A 19,003-nucleotide genomic window follows, 5' to 3' on the forward strand; every position below is an offset into this window, starting at 1 on the left:
CTTGTGTATATTCAGTGGTCCCTTGACTTCAGCAAGAGCTTGAAGCAAGCTGGGAATGCACAGGTCCACGGGAAGTGAAGTGCTGCATTTGAGTTCTCAGCTGAAAACTGAAACTGTGTTGTTGTACTTGCTCTTTCAGCACCATCAAATAACACCAGGCATGTTTTCACCCAGACTAGTTCCTTGTTCCTTCAAGAAGTCTCACTAGCAGCTCCTACCAAAGGGTGATAGAGACAACACCTTAGCAACCTGAACAGTTTTCTCTTTTCAAAAATATAGCTAAAAATCAAATGTATTGTAGGATAGAGGGAATATTCCTTCCTTGATACAGAAAGGGTAAAACCTTTATTATGTTCTCCTCAGGCTGTTAAGCTGCTCTTACAGAATTGCTGTGTAAATAGTGGCTTGAGCAGAGTGCAGACTAGTAAACATATTTATGTTTGTAGGAAAACAAATAAACCTGCCTGAAGTTTCTTTTAATGCACTTCTCTTGATATATGGCTTCTCCCACCCCAAGCTCTTGACGTAGTAGCACAGTTGATTCCTATAATAGCAGTAGATAACTCAGCTTGCCTTTGCCTTGGGAAATGATTAATGCTGGAAAATTATACAATTGCTTATAAAATCCTGGCAACCTCTTGATAAAAGTACTTATTTTCTTTAAAAAAACACTGTAAAAGTATTGACTTCAATTGCATTTTAGATTGTCCTACCAAAACAATGGTAAGAGGATAAATGTAATAGGAACCAAAGCCAATTGCCTCCTGCTGGGTTCCTGAGATTAACAGAGGAACCTGAGCACAACAAAGCCCTTAAGTAATGGAGGGGGGGGGAGGAGCTGGGACAGGTAAATGTAGCCCAAGAGCAAGGGTAGTGTCTGGGAAGTCTGAGATTTGGCACAGTTTTAGTTTCCAGTTTCGAGATGTCCTTCACACAGAAAATTAGGCTTTTGCCTTTCTTGTCGCAATCTCTCTTTCACTTCATGTCACAGCAGATTCAGCCCTCAAAGCCTGGAGGATCTTGTGTAGCTGGGAAGTGGTTGTGTCCAACTGTCCCACAGAGAAATACAGATTGGCTCGAGAGGATCTGTATTTTCATACCATAAATACTTCTGTTTCAAAATTGTGTGTCAAAGACAATCTGTACCTAATGTGAGAAAGCTATAAAACAAATAAATTCAGCACCAGAGGTGTGTGGAGGATAGTGGTCCCCACTTCTGCCAAGAAATGCATTTGTTAGCACAAGTGCATCTTTTACAGAGCACTGAAGATGTGCTTGCACAGATTGGTCCCTGGAATGTTCATACATTGAGAAGAGTTGTCATCCAAGGTGCCCACACTGCTACAACTTTATTGGTGCTAACTTACATAACAGCTTTGACTTTATCAAAAATGCCACTGGCTGTTGCTGTGCTTGGCATTCTCCAGGTTAAGCATTCGTGGGGTACAGGTTTGAGTCAGGCTCATTTTTCACAGCTTTCTTGACCTTTCTCTGATTTGCCATTGCTGAAGTTGAAAATGTATTTGGACTTTCTTCGGCCTTCCACCAAGCACTTCCATCCCTTCCTGATGCAATCAGGGGAAGATTTTGTAACTCCTGTGATCTGACAAAATGCTTAGCTTAACTCATTTCCTATTGATTTTTGAAGTAATAGGTTATAAAAGTGAATTATACCATTAAGTGTACTTAGGCATTTTTTATACTATTAGCTTTGGATGTTAGAAGATAATGGTGCTTTACTCAGGTTCAGATTCCTATCGTGTATTTTTATATGTTTTAAAAATCATTTGGAAATCCTCTCAAAATTGTTATTCACAAAGATAGCAGTATGGAGAAAAGGCAGGATGAGAGAACTGCCATGAGCTTATGGTGAAGTTAAGTGTGATGTGCTCAACAGAGAAAACCAATACCAATTTGAAATCTTCCCTTCCAAATGCCTTTATAGAACACCTCCCTAGGCTCACTTTGTGCCTGTGACCTTGGGCAGATTTACTAATTTTATACCATTGTGTCTAATTATTAGTAGGTTTTTCCATATTCCATAAGAGACCAGGCAAACTTTCTTACCTGAAATAAAAAATCCCTTTCTTTTTTAACTTCTCTATTTGAAAGTATCTGCAGAGCTGTCTCTGGTGACAGCATTGGTTTTCTCATTCTTCTCTCTGCTAGGACAGCTGACTGAATTCAGAATTGAGCTCAGATGAAGAATTGGAGGAAGAGGGAAGCTTGGCTTGGCACTTGAGGCCAGGCACCTTTCCCTCCTCAGCAGTCACATGGTGAAAAGTTGACTCTGCAATTCCCCAACTCTGCTTGCAGAACTAAGATTTAGCAAGTAGTTTTGCTCAACCATGTTTAAAATATTAGAAAAAGTAATTATCTGCCAAAATTGAATTTATCAGGTAATCCTCTACTGTTATTCTGGTTTTAAGTTTGGTGCTGCCCCCAAAAATATCAGATTATGAGGTCTTCCATGCTGCTGCAGGGAAACATGTCAGAATTTTTTTTTTTTTTGTTCAACAGCAGAGAAATAATAATATAATAATAATGGTGGTGATAATGATGATGTATTTCATTATAGAAAAAACCTTGGTCCAAATCCCATCACCTACAGTCAAAGAAACCCCAAAGATCCCAGAGCTGGCTGCCAACTTTTGCCTGGCTGAAATTGCCAGATTCTGCAGTTTCCATCCAAAAGCATGAACCTTCCCACCCCTTGGTAATGCAAAATCAAGCAAATCCATGGCTGATGCATGAAGCAGAACAAAGCCATAGTGCCTGGGAGCAGACTTGGCTCTGGAGGGCTGACAGGAAGAGGGATGAGTGGTGGTCACTGCGCTTGGCCCACGCATTAAGGGAACACACACGAGTGTTGAGGGAACGGGCATTTACTGCAGTGAGATGTTGATCCACAGCCCCATTTCTGCAGACTCAGAGGAAGTCCTGAGGGAAGCTTGTGGAAGAGAAGGAGCTTGTGGATTCTGTGTGGAAGAAAAACTAAATATGAAATTTTTGAAAGAAACTGAAAAGAGAAGGGGAAAATTAATTTGTTGCTACGTGAGATCACATAAAGCTCTCTTGGAAGAATTCCTGGAGAAAAGATTGTGTTTACTGAGGAGAGGGAGCAAGGAATCTAGGCCTACAATTTTATTGCCAAGTCTTGTTTTTTAACCTGCTTTCCTTTTGTTTTCAAGCTCCAGAGATAGCACGGTGGTTCACAGAAAGTGCAACTGGTCTCTTTTGATAAGGTCTAATAGCAGAGATAAAGGAAACAAGCTGCCATTTGCCTTTAAAGACCTTCCCAAATGTACTGCCTTGCTCTTCCTAAAAGCAGTTCCCTTTGCTTTAACGTCTAGGTAAATAGTGGGAAACCAGTTGCTGTGATGTTAATGAAGATGATGAGTTTGCTGGGTGAAGAGTGGTCCCCTTGGTGCTTAGCATCAAAGAAGGACCTGCCTGCTGCAGTTCCTCTAACACCCAATGAAAGATTGCTGTCTTTTGAACTGAGGTGAATTCACAGGAATTAGTAGAGGCAGCCAGCCAGCCCAAGGGAGCTGCTTAGTTGGAATCATTCCTACTTTCTTGTGTGTAACCTCAGGCCCAAGAAAATAATATGAGAAATCTAAAAGGAGGTACTTGCTTGTTCCTGAAAGGATCAGGTATGCATTGCACTTTCTAAGATAAATTCAGCCTCTAAGTGTATTGAGCCTTTACAAAATTTATCAGTTAAAAGGGGCCACACCAATTTAAACTCTGAAAGTTAAATTGATGAAAAAGATTAAGGGATTTGTTCAGGAAAACACCTAGACAATCCCTTCTGGGACAGGCATGCTTTTGGAGTTTACCAGCAAAATGCTGGAGGCTGCTTAAGTACAGGAGGTTGTACTAAAAGAGTATGAGTATTTAATGTTGGCAATAAATGTCCTCATTCTATCAAAATAAACATCCAGTTTCTGGATTATGTCTTGGAAGACATTATTCAATTTCAGACATGTAGCAGAAGTGTGAGAACACACAGTAACAGGAGAAGTTACTGATGCCCAGATATTCCTTAAAGGAAAACGAGAGTATCTAAAATGATCAGACCAAAATGATAAACAACAGAGGCACCTGTGGCTCCCTAAACTGCATTTGCACCAGAGCTGTATGGAGTGTTCATACTGCATTTGGTACTGTATGAATACACAGAAAGACATGGCCTGTCCTAGGAGGGACAGCCCCAGGAGCAGAGATAAGGGGTTATTGAGCTTACTGTAAGTACAGATAAGCTGGGAGGTAGATGAAAACAAGCTGTTTTCAGGATCTCAATATACTGAATAAAAACATACAGACAGAGGCAGATGATAACATTTGTCCTTAGTACATCTATATACTGTGTGTCTATCCCTGAAGCTGAGTAGCAGTCACTTTGTTGTGTACTGCTAAATCCTTTAAATACCTCCTCAGTGGGATGCTTACATAATAAGTCACAGGTTTCTAATTATTTATTGCCTCTGTCTCAAACATATACTGAAGGGTTCTTTTGCTGTTTATATACATGTATTTGTTTTATTACTTCTTTGCATTCTAACAAATCATCTCTAATAAAAAGCACATTTCCTTGTGAACAGAATCAATTTCCTTCAGAAGTCTTTCAGCCCCTGATTAGTGGGTTACATTTGGTCTTCACTAATCACATACTTAACTGTGAGCAATAAAGTTCTTAAATAAATAAATACTTTAGTCCAAGTCAACATTAGTCATAATGGACAGTTTCCCACTCCAATTTCTGAACTACAAGATGAGACTGTGCTACCTGGGCACTTAGCACGTCCCATTAAAAGTACGGCAATTAATGCCAGATCTGTTTTTTCTGCAGGTCATTAGGTATGTTATTAACAATTAAGTCTCAGCAGCAGGATGATTGCAGCTCAGTAATGCAGTGGGAAGTCTAAATGGGTGTGGGTTTTCAATTCCTTTTAAAGGCCTGGGGTTATGGCTATTTTTTTCCCCCCTTGGTGTTAGCCTGCTCCAGAAGCACTCAGTGGGAAGGTAATAGAGTAGAAGATTTGTACATTACTACATCTTTCCCTGCTTCCTTTTCATTGGTTTTATTTTTGTAGGCTTTGAAACTTAAGGAGAAGTTAGCTGTAAGCCATTCCTCTTGGTCAGGGTTGGCCGTGTATTAAAGAGCTACGTGCTCACATGGAGGATGCATTTTACTAAGTGTGAACAGGGCTAAGGCACTGTGGATCAGAAAACCTGAGATGTGGTGCAAACCCCATTACGTGGCTGCTGCAGCAAAACAATGCCTTCCCAGCATTGAATTTAAACCAGCATTTGTTGGGGAACATAGCTTGAATCATGGCTCCCTGTGGTCCAGCAACCACTCAGATTAAGATATGTGGTTTCCCTAATGTCTGTCAAATATTGTTGGAAACCGGGCTGGCTCGGCCGTGAGGTGAACAACATTACATGGGTGGTATCACCTCCCCACAGAAAGTGGAGGTGGGGGCAGGAGAAGACAGAATATAACTTTCAGCCAAAATACATACAAAAAAAGCATTACTGTTTATTTTAAAAACATCAAGTAACACTTCTTTAGAGTTCCTATGTATGTGTGCTTAATGAATGAGAACAAGGAAAGGCTCTGTTTCTCACAGGAGCCGATAACTTGGAAGCTGAGAAAGGTGAATACAAAACTTTCTGACTAAACTTGAGTTTGGCTTGTGAGCATGGCCTGGGGTGCTCCACATCTGGTTTGGGGGTTAAAAATAAACCAGGGCTGTGTGAAATGGACAAAACAGAGCTACATCTTGTGGGTCTTTGCACGAGGAGAATGTGGCCTTGTTAGGAGATAACCTGAGTGCCCTGAGAGTGGCTTTGCTGTGCCCACTGCACTGGGACATGTGGGCCACTGCTCCCAGCTGGGGCTCAACCCCCACCAACACCTGAATCTGAAAGCCACGGGTTCCTTGTGGTGGATATTCTCCATAGCAGCCTGGGCAGCAGTTATGAGATAGAAAAAAATCTTTGCTGCCATAATCAAGGTATTCCTAAACTTACTGGGAGGATTGGGACTGTATGGACTCACAGCTGTAATTGCACTTTAAAGTATTGTTGTAATATCAAAAATTACCATTTTTGACTGATCTACCGGCATTCAGGGTGTCATAAGTCACTTCTACTGATGAAGGATTAGAGATAGATATATCCTTTTATTTTTATTGTACATTCAATTTCTTAGTAAAAAATATTTCTTTTCTGTTTTGCTTATATTTGAAATAGTATATCTAAATTTAATTTATCTATTTTGCAAATATGCAGTTATCTAGTGCATACTTCACGTCTTGCCTCACCAAACACAGACAAATCAAATGTAAGATGGGTTTTTTGCTTACAGTGTCCAGGACCTTTACAGTCAGCACTCTGTTCCCCATGCCTGTTATAGCTTTTGTTGACTGCCTTTGAGCCATTCCTGTCTTGTTCTCTGTAGCACAAATAGTACCACCAAATAACAGTGATCTCTCCTTACTGCTTTAATTTTCAGATCAGGTGAAAAATACTCCAGGCTCAAGACTAAACTCTTTGGCATTTATGATATACGACCTGTGTTTTGGAAGGAGGCTCCCAGTTTCATAATTTGACCTAGCTACGTAGTGTATGTCTCAAGAAAAGCTGTTGAGATGGCCATTAATTTTCTCTAAACAATTTCTTCACTTGTTCTTAATATTAACAAAATTACATTAAGGAAAACAGAGATGGCACAATCCTCATTTTTGAAGTAGATTTTTAATGTGAAATTGGAAAGCTGGGCATTGAATTCTTCAGTTCTCTAACCACAACCCCCAAATCCCACCTCTGTGCAAGTGAGTTTTGCATATGTGCATTCTGTCAGGGAGTCACAGCAGTTCCTGCATCAGTTTGCAGTTCTAAAACACCTCTAAATCCAGCAGGATTTACCAGTCTCATCTGGGTGTGTCTGGTGCTGGGCTGCTTGTTTGTAATGCTAATGGTTTTTTGGAAATGTCCTGCTTTATGCTTTGATTTCCTGATCACTGGTTCCTTCTTATTACTCAGAAATTTATTTTAGAGCGAAGACAATCAGGAGTACAGAGTACTGTGTCTGAAGGTTGGAAACAGTACAGAAAGGAGCCTTTCACTTCAGTGCTGCTGGTGGGAATCCAGCTCAGGTCCAGGCTTAGCAAAAATCACTGCTGTACGATGGCTTCTGGGTGCCCTGCGCTCTATGTCCACAAATGAGTCAGTGTCCACATCACACAAACCACAGAACAATTGGTGCTACTGTAATTGGGAGTCTAGTGGCAGCACTAGTGGAAAGGGCAGGGACTTGAATGAGCATGGAAAATGAGCAGCTTTATTCCCTGCTCCCTCAGGTCACCTTTGATACACATCTGTTTGAGGAAACTTAGAAGAAATTCAATCTCTGGTAGCTCCCTTTTGGAGATAGAAGAATTTACTTTGCAGTGCTGACAATCTGACACCCACTAAAAATCTTTACATTCAAGAAAAATAAAGATCATTATGGGATCGTTTAACATGGGAAAGCCTGAACTGAAAAAAAAAAAAATAAAAGCTACATATGATTGAAAAATCAACAATAAAATCCAAATGCTGACTTGAAATAATAGGAACCTAGCCAAACTAATATTATTGAGCATGGCCACCACAGCCAAAAATTGCTTCCCTCAAAACCTCAGGGAAATCCTGCTCTTTTATTAAACCATTGAACAATCTCTTCTAGTTGAATCCATTTTAGGGAAAAATTAAGGAGTGTTTCCTCAAACATTCTCTTTGGAGGTGAGAACATGGCTTGCTAGAAGAGATACTGGACTTTATTCAGCCTGAGATGATGCCTTGATGTCTTGGAAACAGGGACTGGAAGGAGAGCTGTCAGCAGCGCTGGACACCATGAAGAGAAGTCTGGCACTGCCAGTGTGCCCATGAATCCCTGGTGGAGTCTGGAAAAGACCTTTGGAGGTCACCTGCTCCAGCCCCTGAACTTAGCACTTCCACTGGGTCTGCTGTGAACAAGGGAGCTCTTTTCTTAGATTTTATATGTATCATTAGTATTCCTAAAAAAAATTGGCAGGAGACTAATTGTGTGCTACCAGCAGAGAATTTGGCCCCCTAGGCCCTGTAAGCTTTGCACAGCTCAGCTGTGAAGACACTTCTTAATCTGCTGAAATGACACAGTCACCTACACTGATTGCAGTGATGAATGTACCATGAAATTCTGGCTAAGTAAAATTTAAAAAATGTGTTTGATGTCAGATAAGTGCGTTAGCAAATCTGAAATGTTCGGAGACAGCTTGGACTGCATGTGAATTTATGCCAAATGCAACCAAAAATAGAATACAAACTTCACCTTTAAGCTGAAGTTTTCCACTGCAGTACTTCAAAATCACAAGATTTTGACTTTTTATCTCCGAACAGTCTAGAAAATAAATTTTAATAACTTTAAATCATTTTAAGAGTACTTTAGACCCAGGAAGTTAATTTATAAGTGTTTATTTTGGGGTGTGGGAGGGGGAAAATTCAGAGCAACATAATTCCTAAATGTCTATGTGTTTGAGCGTGTACATGGCAGTGGGAGCGTGACTGTAACCTGCCACATCTCTGCTTTTGCATTTTTTGACTTCTCTTAAATAGATGAGGCTACCAGATTTTGTAGAGTTTCTTGTACAAAGGAGACAGGGTTTAGATCCCCATGTTTGTTCTCTGTTCTTGTGGTAAAGCAGGATTTGAAACCCAGGGCTGGGAGGGTCAAATTCCCAGCTCTGTGGTGTCTTGTGAGATACACCTGTGTCATGAGGGTGGTGGGAAATAAGCACATCCTTTCAGGCTAAATATGGAGAGGTATTGTGAAGCACCACAGATGTGTGAGGGTCAGCTTCAAAGTTCATGGGACCCTGGGGATAGCATCATCCAGAGCACAGATTTCAGAGTTTAAAAAAAAAAAAATAGGGGAGGATTTCAGCATCCTGTATCACACCACCAGTTTCTTGTAATGAAGAGTGTGTGGTGCATATTTTTGCCTTTTCTATGACAGGTGCTGAATTCCTCAGGGGGCTGGTGATTGTGCAGAAAGCTGGCTCCCTCCCTGCCTGCCTCAGCCGGGAGCTGCGGGGCTGAGGCTCGGCCAGGGGAGCCCTTGTTCCAGCAGGATGCTGAACTCAGCAGCCCGAGTGTCTGAGAGCAGCAGCAGGAGGGGGCTGAGGGGTTTCAAGGGTGAAAAAGCTATGGAGCAGAAATGCATTTGGCCATCCTGAGTGCCTGGTACTTGGCAAGCAGTGGTCACGTCGTCAGGCAGACTGTCCTTCCACGGGCAAAGAGGGAAATGCACCCTCCTTAATGGAAGAAAAACAAGCCCTGTATGCAGCAACACACAGTTCTGCATGGGAAAGCAGTGCATAAACACTATGGACTAAACTAGTGCAGGATAAGATCACTGTTCAGAAATATGAAATTGGTTCTGAAAAAGAGACTCCCAAGGTAAGTCAGAGGCCAGAAAATGAACTGCTTTTGTAAATCTCCCTCAATTCCATGTAGTGAACAAGGTTACACATGAATGAAACCATGATGTATGATTTGGCATCTTAAACATTAAAAATCCTTTAAACTATAGCTGCAGTGTTCATTCCCAAATGATTTTACTTTGTGTATTTATTTAGAGAAAGCTGAAACAGTTTGCCATTTACGTGAATTCAAAAGCTGCACATTTCCAAGACTATAAAAGAAACCTTAAAAAGAAATTACTTTCAGAACTCAAATGATGATATTTAAAAATGGATATAAAATGCATTTAAAATTAAATAGATGTAAGAAAGAGAAAATCTCAGTTGTCATCTTTTTGTAACTTTATCAGAGAAAGTGATTGTGATGCACACATAAAACTGGACAGCACAGATTTCTGTTCATCATGTTTATTTCATTTTATGTTATGCATTTGCCTGAACAGTTGCTTCCTACATTGTGAATTATCTTTTGTGTGAATGTTTTGAAACATTTAAAGTTGGAGGTCATATAAAATATAGCTGTATGTGTCATTCTAAATTTGTGCGTGAACTCTCACGCAGATTTGGGTTTGTGTACTCATACAGGAAATCTTAAATTTATAGTTCTGGAAGGTAAGTATTTTTATTTATAATAACAGAATGAGACTTAGAATGCTTCATGAAATATGAAAACTTTGTAAATAATACTTGAATATAGGAATTGGGTTAGAATCCCCTGAAGTATGGTGAATTTTCAAGTGTTTTCAAACACCAACAGCTTTCCAAGCATGCACAATATGAAAGTCTAAGTTACATTTGTAATGGTGTTGTTCAGATTTTGTTCTTAAAAACTAGCTCTAGAAAGTGTGGAAATTTTCTTAGGAATGCTATTCCATTCATTTATAACTCAGGAACATTGGAGGAATGAGATTTGTTGAAATGACCACTCTCAAATAATGTCATTGTATTCAATTTTCTGACCTGTAAGCAGAAAAATTAATTACAGAAGAGGATTTATTAAAAAAAAAAAAAAAAAAAAAACAATAAAATTAACTCCAAAGTGTTATTTTACAGAAATTGCTGTTTAAGGTGCCTTTAATTTTTCCAGCAAATCCATTCTGTCAGGGCTGCTCTCATATCAACCTCCACAGCACCTGCTCAGCAAAGCCTTTGTGCTGTCCTGGAAGCAATGTGCTCTCGGTTGCTTTTTCATAGCCTGCTGGATGGAAGAGGCTGTGTAAGCCAGGGTTTCACATTACTGAGCAGTGATAATTACAGCTGCCTGGCTTTTTTTAAGGGGAAGAGGTCATATTTTCTTGAGTTGGGTAGAATGTTGGGCTAATATTTTCAGTGCTAGGTGCAGCCTGTTCATTCCTTGTGAGGGTTTCTTCTCCAGCAGTATTTTGCTTACCCTCTGCAAGTCTGTACAGTCTTGCAAGGCAGAGCAGAAGTCTGGGAGCAACTCCCTGTCCTGCTGGGCAGGATGTCAGCATATTGGTCAGTGAAAGACCAATTCAACCTAAACCTTTTTTCCATTGTGCCACTAACTTCCCCAAAAGCTCCATACTTGCCCAGCCCTGCTGGGTCAGTATGATCAGAAGTTAAAGGTTGCCATCTAATGGGGAATGTACATAATACAACCTTCATTGGGTTTTACCAAATTATCTCTTCTTGTTCTTCTCCATGTACCTGTATTTTCTTTACAAGGCACTAGAGGAATGAGAATGATATTTTATTCAGATTTTACATGGGATGGTAAAGGATATTCTATCAGTAACAAGGCATTGCAACCTAGTGAGAAAATCCAGTCATTCAGTGTAACCTGATTAAATCTGATTTCTTCATGCTTTTTCTATTCATTCAGATATAGATGAGTGCTCCTTTGAACGGACCTGTGACCACACCTGTATCAACTACCCTGGAAGCTTTGAGTGTCTCTGCCACAAAGGTTACACCTTGTATGGACTGACACACTGTGGAGGTTTGGAAACTGAGTTTTGCTTACGTGTGTTTGTTTGCTTTGGGAACTGTTTACAGAGACACTCATTCTTTTAGATTAAGGTTTTATAACTCAAGATGACAAAGACATAACGTTAAAATACACTTAAAATGTCATGAGCTGGCTGTGAGTAAAATTTCAGTATCTCAAATATGCTGAAGCATTCCCAAGAGAAAAGCACCAATGAAAACCAATGTCCCACCATTTTTTGATCAGAACTTCCACAGGACTGAGGTTACTCACTACTGCAGGGAGGCATCGTATGATTGGCAACAATGAGAATAGGGGAAAGAAGTCAGTTTTGCAAAGTTTGCATATTTTGGCTCTGATGGCATTTGTCCTTAGCAGTCTGTGGCATAAACTGCCTCTGAAATGCATAACAGAAGGCTGTGGTGGATCTTCCATCTTCTGGGGACCTGCTTTCAACCTTTTTGGCATGACTGGAAAGAATTGGTGCTGTAATGTTTCATTATGTAGGAGAGAGATATTTTTGAAGTGCAGCATTACCACAGTGACCAAATTAGAGGTTCAGCTAATGTAGCAGAAACAAAGGCTGGCCCCTCGCTTCTGAGGGCTGCGTTCAGCTGATTTTGTAATGTCAACATGAGACACTGCTAATGGTATCTCTGCATGGCTTCTTTCTTGGGGGAAGGATGTTGGAGGTGTATGCTGGTCTCTCTTTTGTGGAGAAGTATCACATGAATTCCTGATAAGAGTAGGGGCAGACAGGAAGAGAAATAAGAGTCCGTCTAAGGAAGCAGTTTGGGAACAGGCCCCACTTGAAAGCAGTTGTGAAAGCAAATTCAGAGTCTGAAAGTTTTTGGGACCTGTGTTATATGAGGTGTAGAGAGACTGATCTTCAGTTTCACTGTTAATTCCTTAATTACTTAATGCACTAATTTAGGGAGAGCCTCAAAGTTTTGGGTTCTGCCTCAGTCTTTAAATAACCTTCAGCCTCAGTTCAGTTTCCGTCTTTTCAGTAAGACTGAAGAAGGACCAAAACTCTCACTGGAAATACTCAGTGCTTAACTCTGAGCAAAAAAATAACTGGATCCAAACTTCCTGCTTCTTTCCATTATGAGCAGATGCAAAATCACAACTCTGAATCCAAACTTGTCCAGGCCCCAGGTTTTACCACTTAGGCCTGTCATTAGTTTTAGTCCTTGCATGCTTAATTTTGAGGTCTGCCAGTGAGCCAGAGCATCAGGAATTCTGTGTGTCTCCTGTTGATTTGGTGTCATTTCAGCTCATTAAATAAATAAATGTTCTTTCTGGTGGTGGAAAGAGAGGAGATGAGAGATTGACCTTGTTGGCACGAGTATATGAATCCTGAATGCATGGACTAAAAAAGATACACTTAATACTGGCTAAATACTTTTCTAATGTATCAAAAGTCAAAATATTTTCTGTGGAATATCAGGGATAACACACATAACTTCTTCACCGTCTTGCAAACTTTACCTTTTATTTTTATTCGAGGAGTGGAAGTCTAAACTACCTTTAACTGCTTAGTTTCTTTCAAAAGCATCATTTCCTTCTTCACCTGAACTTCTAAAAGAAACTCTGGGAATCACTGTGGAGAATTTATCTCCTTGTTTTGCTGAGGTGATGTAATCTCACAGAGGTTTATGCCATTTTTCTGTATTTTCCATTATTGTCCAGATGCTGCAGACACTTTTGAGCATGTTTTGTACCCAAGAATTTCAGTGTAACTGGTCCTGGCAAGTAAACTGTATCAAATGCATAAATCCTTGGGAGAGTAGGAGCTGTACAGTTTAAGGACAAATACAAGCAATATGCACTACAGTTGTTTGGCACTGTCTGTCTTTATACATGTTTATATGGGCTCCAATGTAAAAGATGCAGTAGAAATAGGTTTCCTTATGCAACTCGTGTCCTAATGTACAGTATATGTGTATACACATGGTTAAGACTCTTCACAACTTTAAATATGTTTTCAGATATTGATGAATGCAGCATCAGCAATGGTAGCTGTGACTTTGGGTGCCTTAATACCCTGGGGAGCTATGAGTGTGTCTGCCCACCTGGAAAGAAACTGCACTGGAATAAAAAGGACTGTGTTGGTAAGTGTGGAAGTGTGACTCAGAGGTGACTGTGGTGAATGTGTTCTCCAGGAGGGTGCAAAAGCCCATGGTTTTGTTTTAGAGAGGCTGCATTTTCACAATATAGATCCCCAAATTCATTTTATAAACTCAGATACACCTGATCCTGTGGAGCTCCATGAGCTAGGATACAATTCCAGGTCAATTAGCGAATGAGCAATATGTTAGATTTTATTTATGTGGAATAGTTTTTTTAAGTTTATGAATCCATTCACAGAAATCTAAGTTGTTTATTATTATTATTATTGTTGTTGTTGTTGTTATTGTAGGTATTTTATACTTTTGTCCTTAATTTGCCCTCTTCCCATCTCTGTAATGTCAGCTATAACTCTATTTACCTCTGACACTAATTTAGTATATTCAAAATATTTAACTGTCTACAAGTAGGACATGGTAGGATATAATACCTACATTCACAGAACCACACCCCAATTTTTCGAGTTATCTCTGAAAAAGTCCTGCTTCATATAAAGTACTGACACTAGCTATGTCAAAAGTATTAATCAAAATGAACACAATTCCTGAGACCAGAAAAATTTGGTACTTGCTGCTAGTGCCACTTTGTGGCAGACCTGAATTTCTGTATCCTTTTAAGAGATAGCTTGTTTTTCTAGAGTCTTATGTGAAGCACAGCAAATCTTGATCATGGCTACAGCCAAAGTCTTTTCTGTGAGATTTTAATTCTGGGTTTTTTTTTTTTATTTTTAATGAGAATGGCATACCTGGAGTTTTTGATGGCCACATTTTTGAGACACAAATAACTTCTCATAGGCACATGATGAGATGGGATGATACCTAACACCTAATTGGGAGCAAGGCAGAAAAAGAAAAAGGGGGATCTCCCTTCAGGGAATCTCTGCCCATACTGAGAGAAAGCACTGCTTAATCTGGAGCAGAGAGTACTGCACTGGCCTTGTGTGATCATGCAATTGTGGCATTTTTTCACATGGGTACAGCAGTATAAAATTCAGCCTCAAGCTGAATTCCAGCCTTTGCCTCTATGTTCTTCCAAAGCACAATTAAGTGCTTCACTTTCCTGCCTACCTGGCTATTACCTTCCCTGCTATGTACAGAACTAAGCATTGTGACAGCAAGAAATAGCTCACTGTGGTTTTTAGTTATCCACTAGGTCTCCCTTGCCATATACCAGTTATTCCTCTGGAAAGGATTTTGTAAGTTAGTAGCTGGGACTAAAATTTTTGGAGGTCTGCTATGAAGTTACACTACTTGTGCTATATTTCCTCTCAGCCTACTAAGAATGTTGCTATATTGAAAATATTGTCCTGCTTGTAAATTTCTCCTCATTATTTATAATGCTCAGCTGGAAGATGGAAATAGAACACCCTTGTCTATTGATACACACTCTAGTAGTTGGTGACTTCAGTGAGGCTTAAAATGAGCATCATCTCCCTGCTGATCACCTGCCTTTATTACCAACATTTTTGAGAGGAAACTATATTCTAAATTGTTACAAAAGCATGATAGAAAGTGGAAGAATTATATTTAGTGATCCTGAAACCATGTGATTTGGAGACATTTGCAGTAACAAAACCCTCTTTTGCTCAGCAGTGGCACTTCGTGTTTTGTTGCCTCTTCAGTCCAAGGAAATAGTTTCCTTAAAGATATCACCAGAGCAACATAGAAGACTTAGGAGGGAGATAAGTGAAGGATGATTATTCCCATATCTGAGATGTGAACATCAGTCATGTTTATGGGAGTTGTATATATTTATATTTAATGACCAGTGAGGCCAGGAATACAAACCAGCTGGAGGCTGCTGGGACTCTTCCTCTGCACTCAAGCCAAGTCAGGCAACACTCATTCCAGCTACTGCTTTGGAACTGCTTGTTTCATGATGACTTTCCTGGGCTTTTGCCAAGCCCTGGTAGACCCAAACCAGTCTAGCTGCTAAAGCTCTGGTGTCAGAAGCAACCCCTGCCTCAGTGTGGTCTGCTGGCAAGCTGACAGATAGGAAAAAAGACATTTACAGTACTACAGTCAGCAGTGAGAAAAACAAATGTCAGCCAAACCTGTCTTGTAAGGTGAGCAGGTTTGGAAGAAGTAGCAAGAAACAGAGAAAAATCATGTACCTGAAACAGCATTTCTATGGGGCTGAAGCAAGAACTGCCCCACAGCCACTGGCTGAGATTTAAGTAGCTGCTTGAAGAGGTGCCCAGCTGCACTTGGTCAGCAGACAGTGCAGAGGGGAACCCTCTGGGGAAAGGAGAGAATCAGTGAGGCTTCCTCCCTGTAGGAAGTAATGGCATGTGCCAGCTGCAGCTAAGAATGAGCCTTGTCATTTGTGAGGGAAAAGATGCATTTAAGAAACACTTCAATCCAAAGGAGAGGCAAATTAAAATAAATGGTTATCAGTGTCATTCCATCTTCTCAGGGTGAAACACAGAGACTGCTCCAGCAATTAACAACAACTTCATGTGTCTTCAGCTGAAACACAAGCACTGCCTTACCCAAGTGTGAAGAGTCACTTGTGAGACCTTCAGGGTGCTCTGTCTTTCTCCTGGCATGAAGCCAAGAGGAGGAGCTGGATTTTTCCTTCACATGAGCTGCAGTGTGCCTCATGCTGTAGGCACTGATGAGAAATGGCTCTGTGATCTCTGTGTTTGGCACAGGGTCCCTTCTAGCATTTTTTTTGGGGCATTTCAGCAGTGTCTGAAAGGGCCAGCAGAACTATCCATCTCCATCCTAGCATCTGCTGCCTCACCTCCGCCTGGCTGGGAAGTTTTCTAGCTCCAGAAGCTAGAGCATGGACTTAAAAAGTCAGTGGGAGTTACAGAATTAAAAAATATAATTTTAGTGGTCACCTAAGTAAACAGACCACTGTGCACAGTGTGTAGTTGGTCTGTCAAATCAGAGAGCTGTGCCTCCAAATCAGAGAAAGGACCTCTCAGGTGATTAGTGTTACCTATTGCTTCTGAGATCAAGATGAGCACACAGAATTGTGCTCATAGAGTACAAAGATCCCAACATGGAGGATAGGAGAGAAAGGCTGATGTAGAATTTAGGTCTAAAAATGTGAAGGGAGTCTCATTTTCAAGTACAAGCTCAACATCCCAATCCAAATGCTCTCCCTTATGAGATATATGCTTATGTCAGAAACAGTTGTATCTGTCATTATGGTTTTTGCCACTTCCTGCCTTTTCTCACCATTGTATCCAAGTGTGCACACAAGGTGCTGGGTTGGGCAGTGTCCAATTGTTTTACATTTCTTTATTTTTTTCTCCTCAGAGATGGTGAAATGTCTCCCAAATGCCAAACCAGCTCCCAAGGCTCAGCTAGTATGCAGTAAGACAGGAGGCATAGAGAGCTGCTTCCTGTCTTGCCCATCCAATACTCTTTTTGTTCCAGGTTTGTGCAAATTATTTGTCCTCTTCATCTAGGATGTGACTTGTTGACTTTTCTTTCTTAATGTATTCATGATTCTTGCATTCATTTTTTGTTATGGACAACAGTAAATGAGCAAAATCTCATTAGAAATTAAATCAAGAAGAGCTGATTGTCAACTCCACATGAGAAGTTTGGTCCTTTATTGTTTAATTTGAGACGTCAGTTGAAAGGGTGTGAAAATTCTAACAAAAAGCTTGTATTAAAAAATAACAGGAATTCACTGAAATCAACTGTTCATTTTTGCCTTCCCTTTTGCCACAGCAATTCAATATATAACAATTTTTTTCTGCACCATCCTCATTAACATGGACACATCTCTCAGTCCAGCTGAGTATTATTTATAAAAAATTGGGCATTTCATTCCCCTCCCTCTTTTTTTTTTTTTACCATTTGCTACTGGTAGTTTTTACCATTGCTACTGGTAGTTTTCATCTTCACAGTTTTGCAGGGAAGAAGAAGGGGATTGCTACTCCTTTTCATAGATCTGGCACAGGATTATTTTTGGGTGTCTACTTTTCATGTTTAGCCTTGGCATTAAATGCAGTTGAGCTAACATTTTATTCACATTTTATTTCCAGTTTAGGAGATATTAGTGGAACTGTGCATTTCTCTAATTGTAAGCACCAAGACAGAGTTTTATCTCTGTAATATGTAAACACTGTTATGGTTCTAAGCACGCCATTTCTGTTTCTGCCAATAAGTTCTATTGGAGCCTGAAGCTAAAATTATTATGAAAATACATGGTTTATATTTTAAATTACAGGGAAGCAGAAGGACTTTGCCATGGAAAAACACAAAATATTTTTTACTTGTGCACACCTAACCTTGTGCCAAATCACTTATGAAATGTATCGTTCAAGTGCTGGAAGCAACAAACCTTGCCATCAACACTGTGAAGTGTTGAAGCTTTTTGGCAAAGTATTTCAGCCACTTAAAATATCTCGTTGTTTAGCAGCTCTGAGAAGCTGAAGCCCTGAATTTGGTGAGGCTGTTGCCCATGTGCTGACTGTGTTCTGTCCCCCAGACTCGGAGAACAGCTACACGCTGAGCTGCGGCGTCCCCGTGCAGCACGGCAAGGCACAGCCCCGGCGCAACTCCACCCTGCCCAGCTGCTCAGGTGGGTCTGCCCTGCTGCTCCCCTGCCCTGGGCCCCAGAGGGAGGGCATGGACCTCGGGCATTGCAGGACATCAGGCTCATTCCTAGGTAAGGCAAGGGTTAAGGTGTTGCCCAGTAACAGAAGGAAAAGCCTTGCCACAGAGTTGAAGCGGTGTAAGATAAAAAAGTAATTCTTGCAATAAAGTGGGAAGGTAAAAAAGTAATTCCTCAATGAAAGCTTTCAGGTACACAAAATATGGCTCCATGCACACGTGGTACAGGATTTCTGTAATTCTGTAAGGTTAATTAATTAGGATATCTGGCTGGGACATCCAATAGGAAATTAGTTACCCCTGTAACCCACCCGTGGGTGAGCCCCCTTGGGACTTCTTTGCTCTCTTCTCTTGTTATGTCTCTTAAGTTCTGGTAGAAAATAAGATGTCCTTGTCAGGAATTCTCTTCTTAAGAATAAGACTAAACAGAATTCCAAGTATGTATTAGTAGGGTTAGCTTATTGTTCTAAAATCTAAGAGAAAAGGTAGGAAAAATACCAGGAGTTATATAACCATATATTAATGGTCTACAAAGCTACAAATATATTGAAAATTTATCAAAAGCAAAAATCTTGAGGCATCAAAGGTAGCCAATGTTTCCTTCTGCACACACTCCTTTTCTGCAGCCTTTCCTTGAGGGTGGGGTGTGTGGAGCTGCAGCATTCTGTTGGTGGGTCAGGGTGGGAGTGCTGCAGGTTTGAGACATGTTCAGTAAGGACTAATATTTAGAATTATTTGCTTTCCATAGTCTAGCAAGGCAATAGTGAGCATATAAAAATTGGACTTTTTCCCAGGCTAGGGAGTGAGCCAGAGGGACGCAGCAGTAGCACAAG

General features: G+C 40.4%; 1 protein-coding gene across 1 annotated transcript in view; it reads left to right on the forward strand.

The window, feature by feature from the left end:
• Positions 1 to 19,003, forward strand: part of SCUBE1 (signal peptide, CUB domain and EGF like domain containing 1) — a 194,894-nt gene that overhangs the window by 154,352 nt on the left and 21,539 nt on the right. The window contains exons 10-13 of the mRNA XM_059472548.1: positions 11,359 to 11,475; positions 13,455 to 13,577; positions 16,863 to 16,982; positions 18,046 to 18,138. Of these exons, the coding sequence (XP_059328531.1) occupies positions 11,359 to 11,475; positions 13,455 to 13,577; positions 16,863 to 16,982; positions 18,046 to 18,138 (453 nt within the window). The remainder of the gene's footprint in view (positions 1 to 11,358; positions 11,476 to 13,454; positions 13,578 to 16,862; positions 16,983 to 18,045; positions 18,139 to 19,003) is intronic.

The sequence above is a fragment of the Ammospiza nelsoni genome, chromosome 5 (genome assembly GCF_027579445.1).
Source record: "Ammospiza nelsoni isolate bAmmNel1 chromosome 5, bAmmNel1.pri, whole genome shotgun sequence".
NCBI classification, from domain to species: Eukaryota; Metazoa; Chordata; class Aves; order Passeriformes; family Passerellidae; genus Ammospiza; species Ammospiza nelsoni.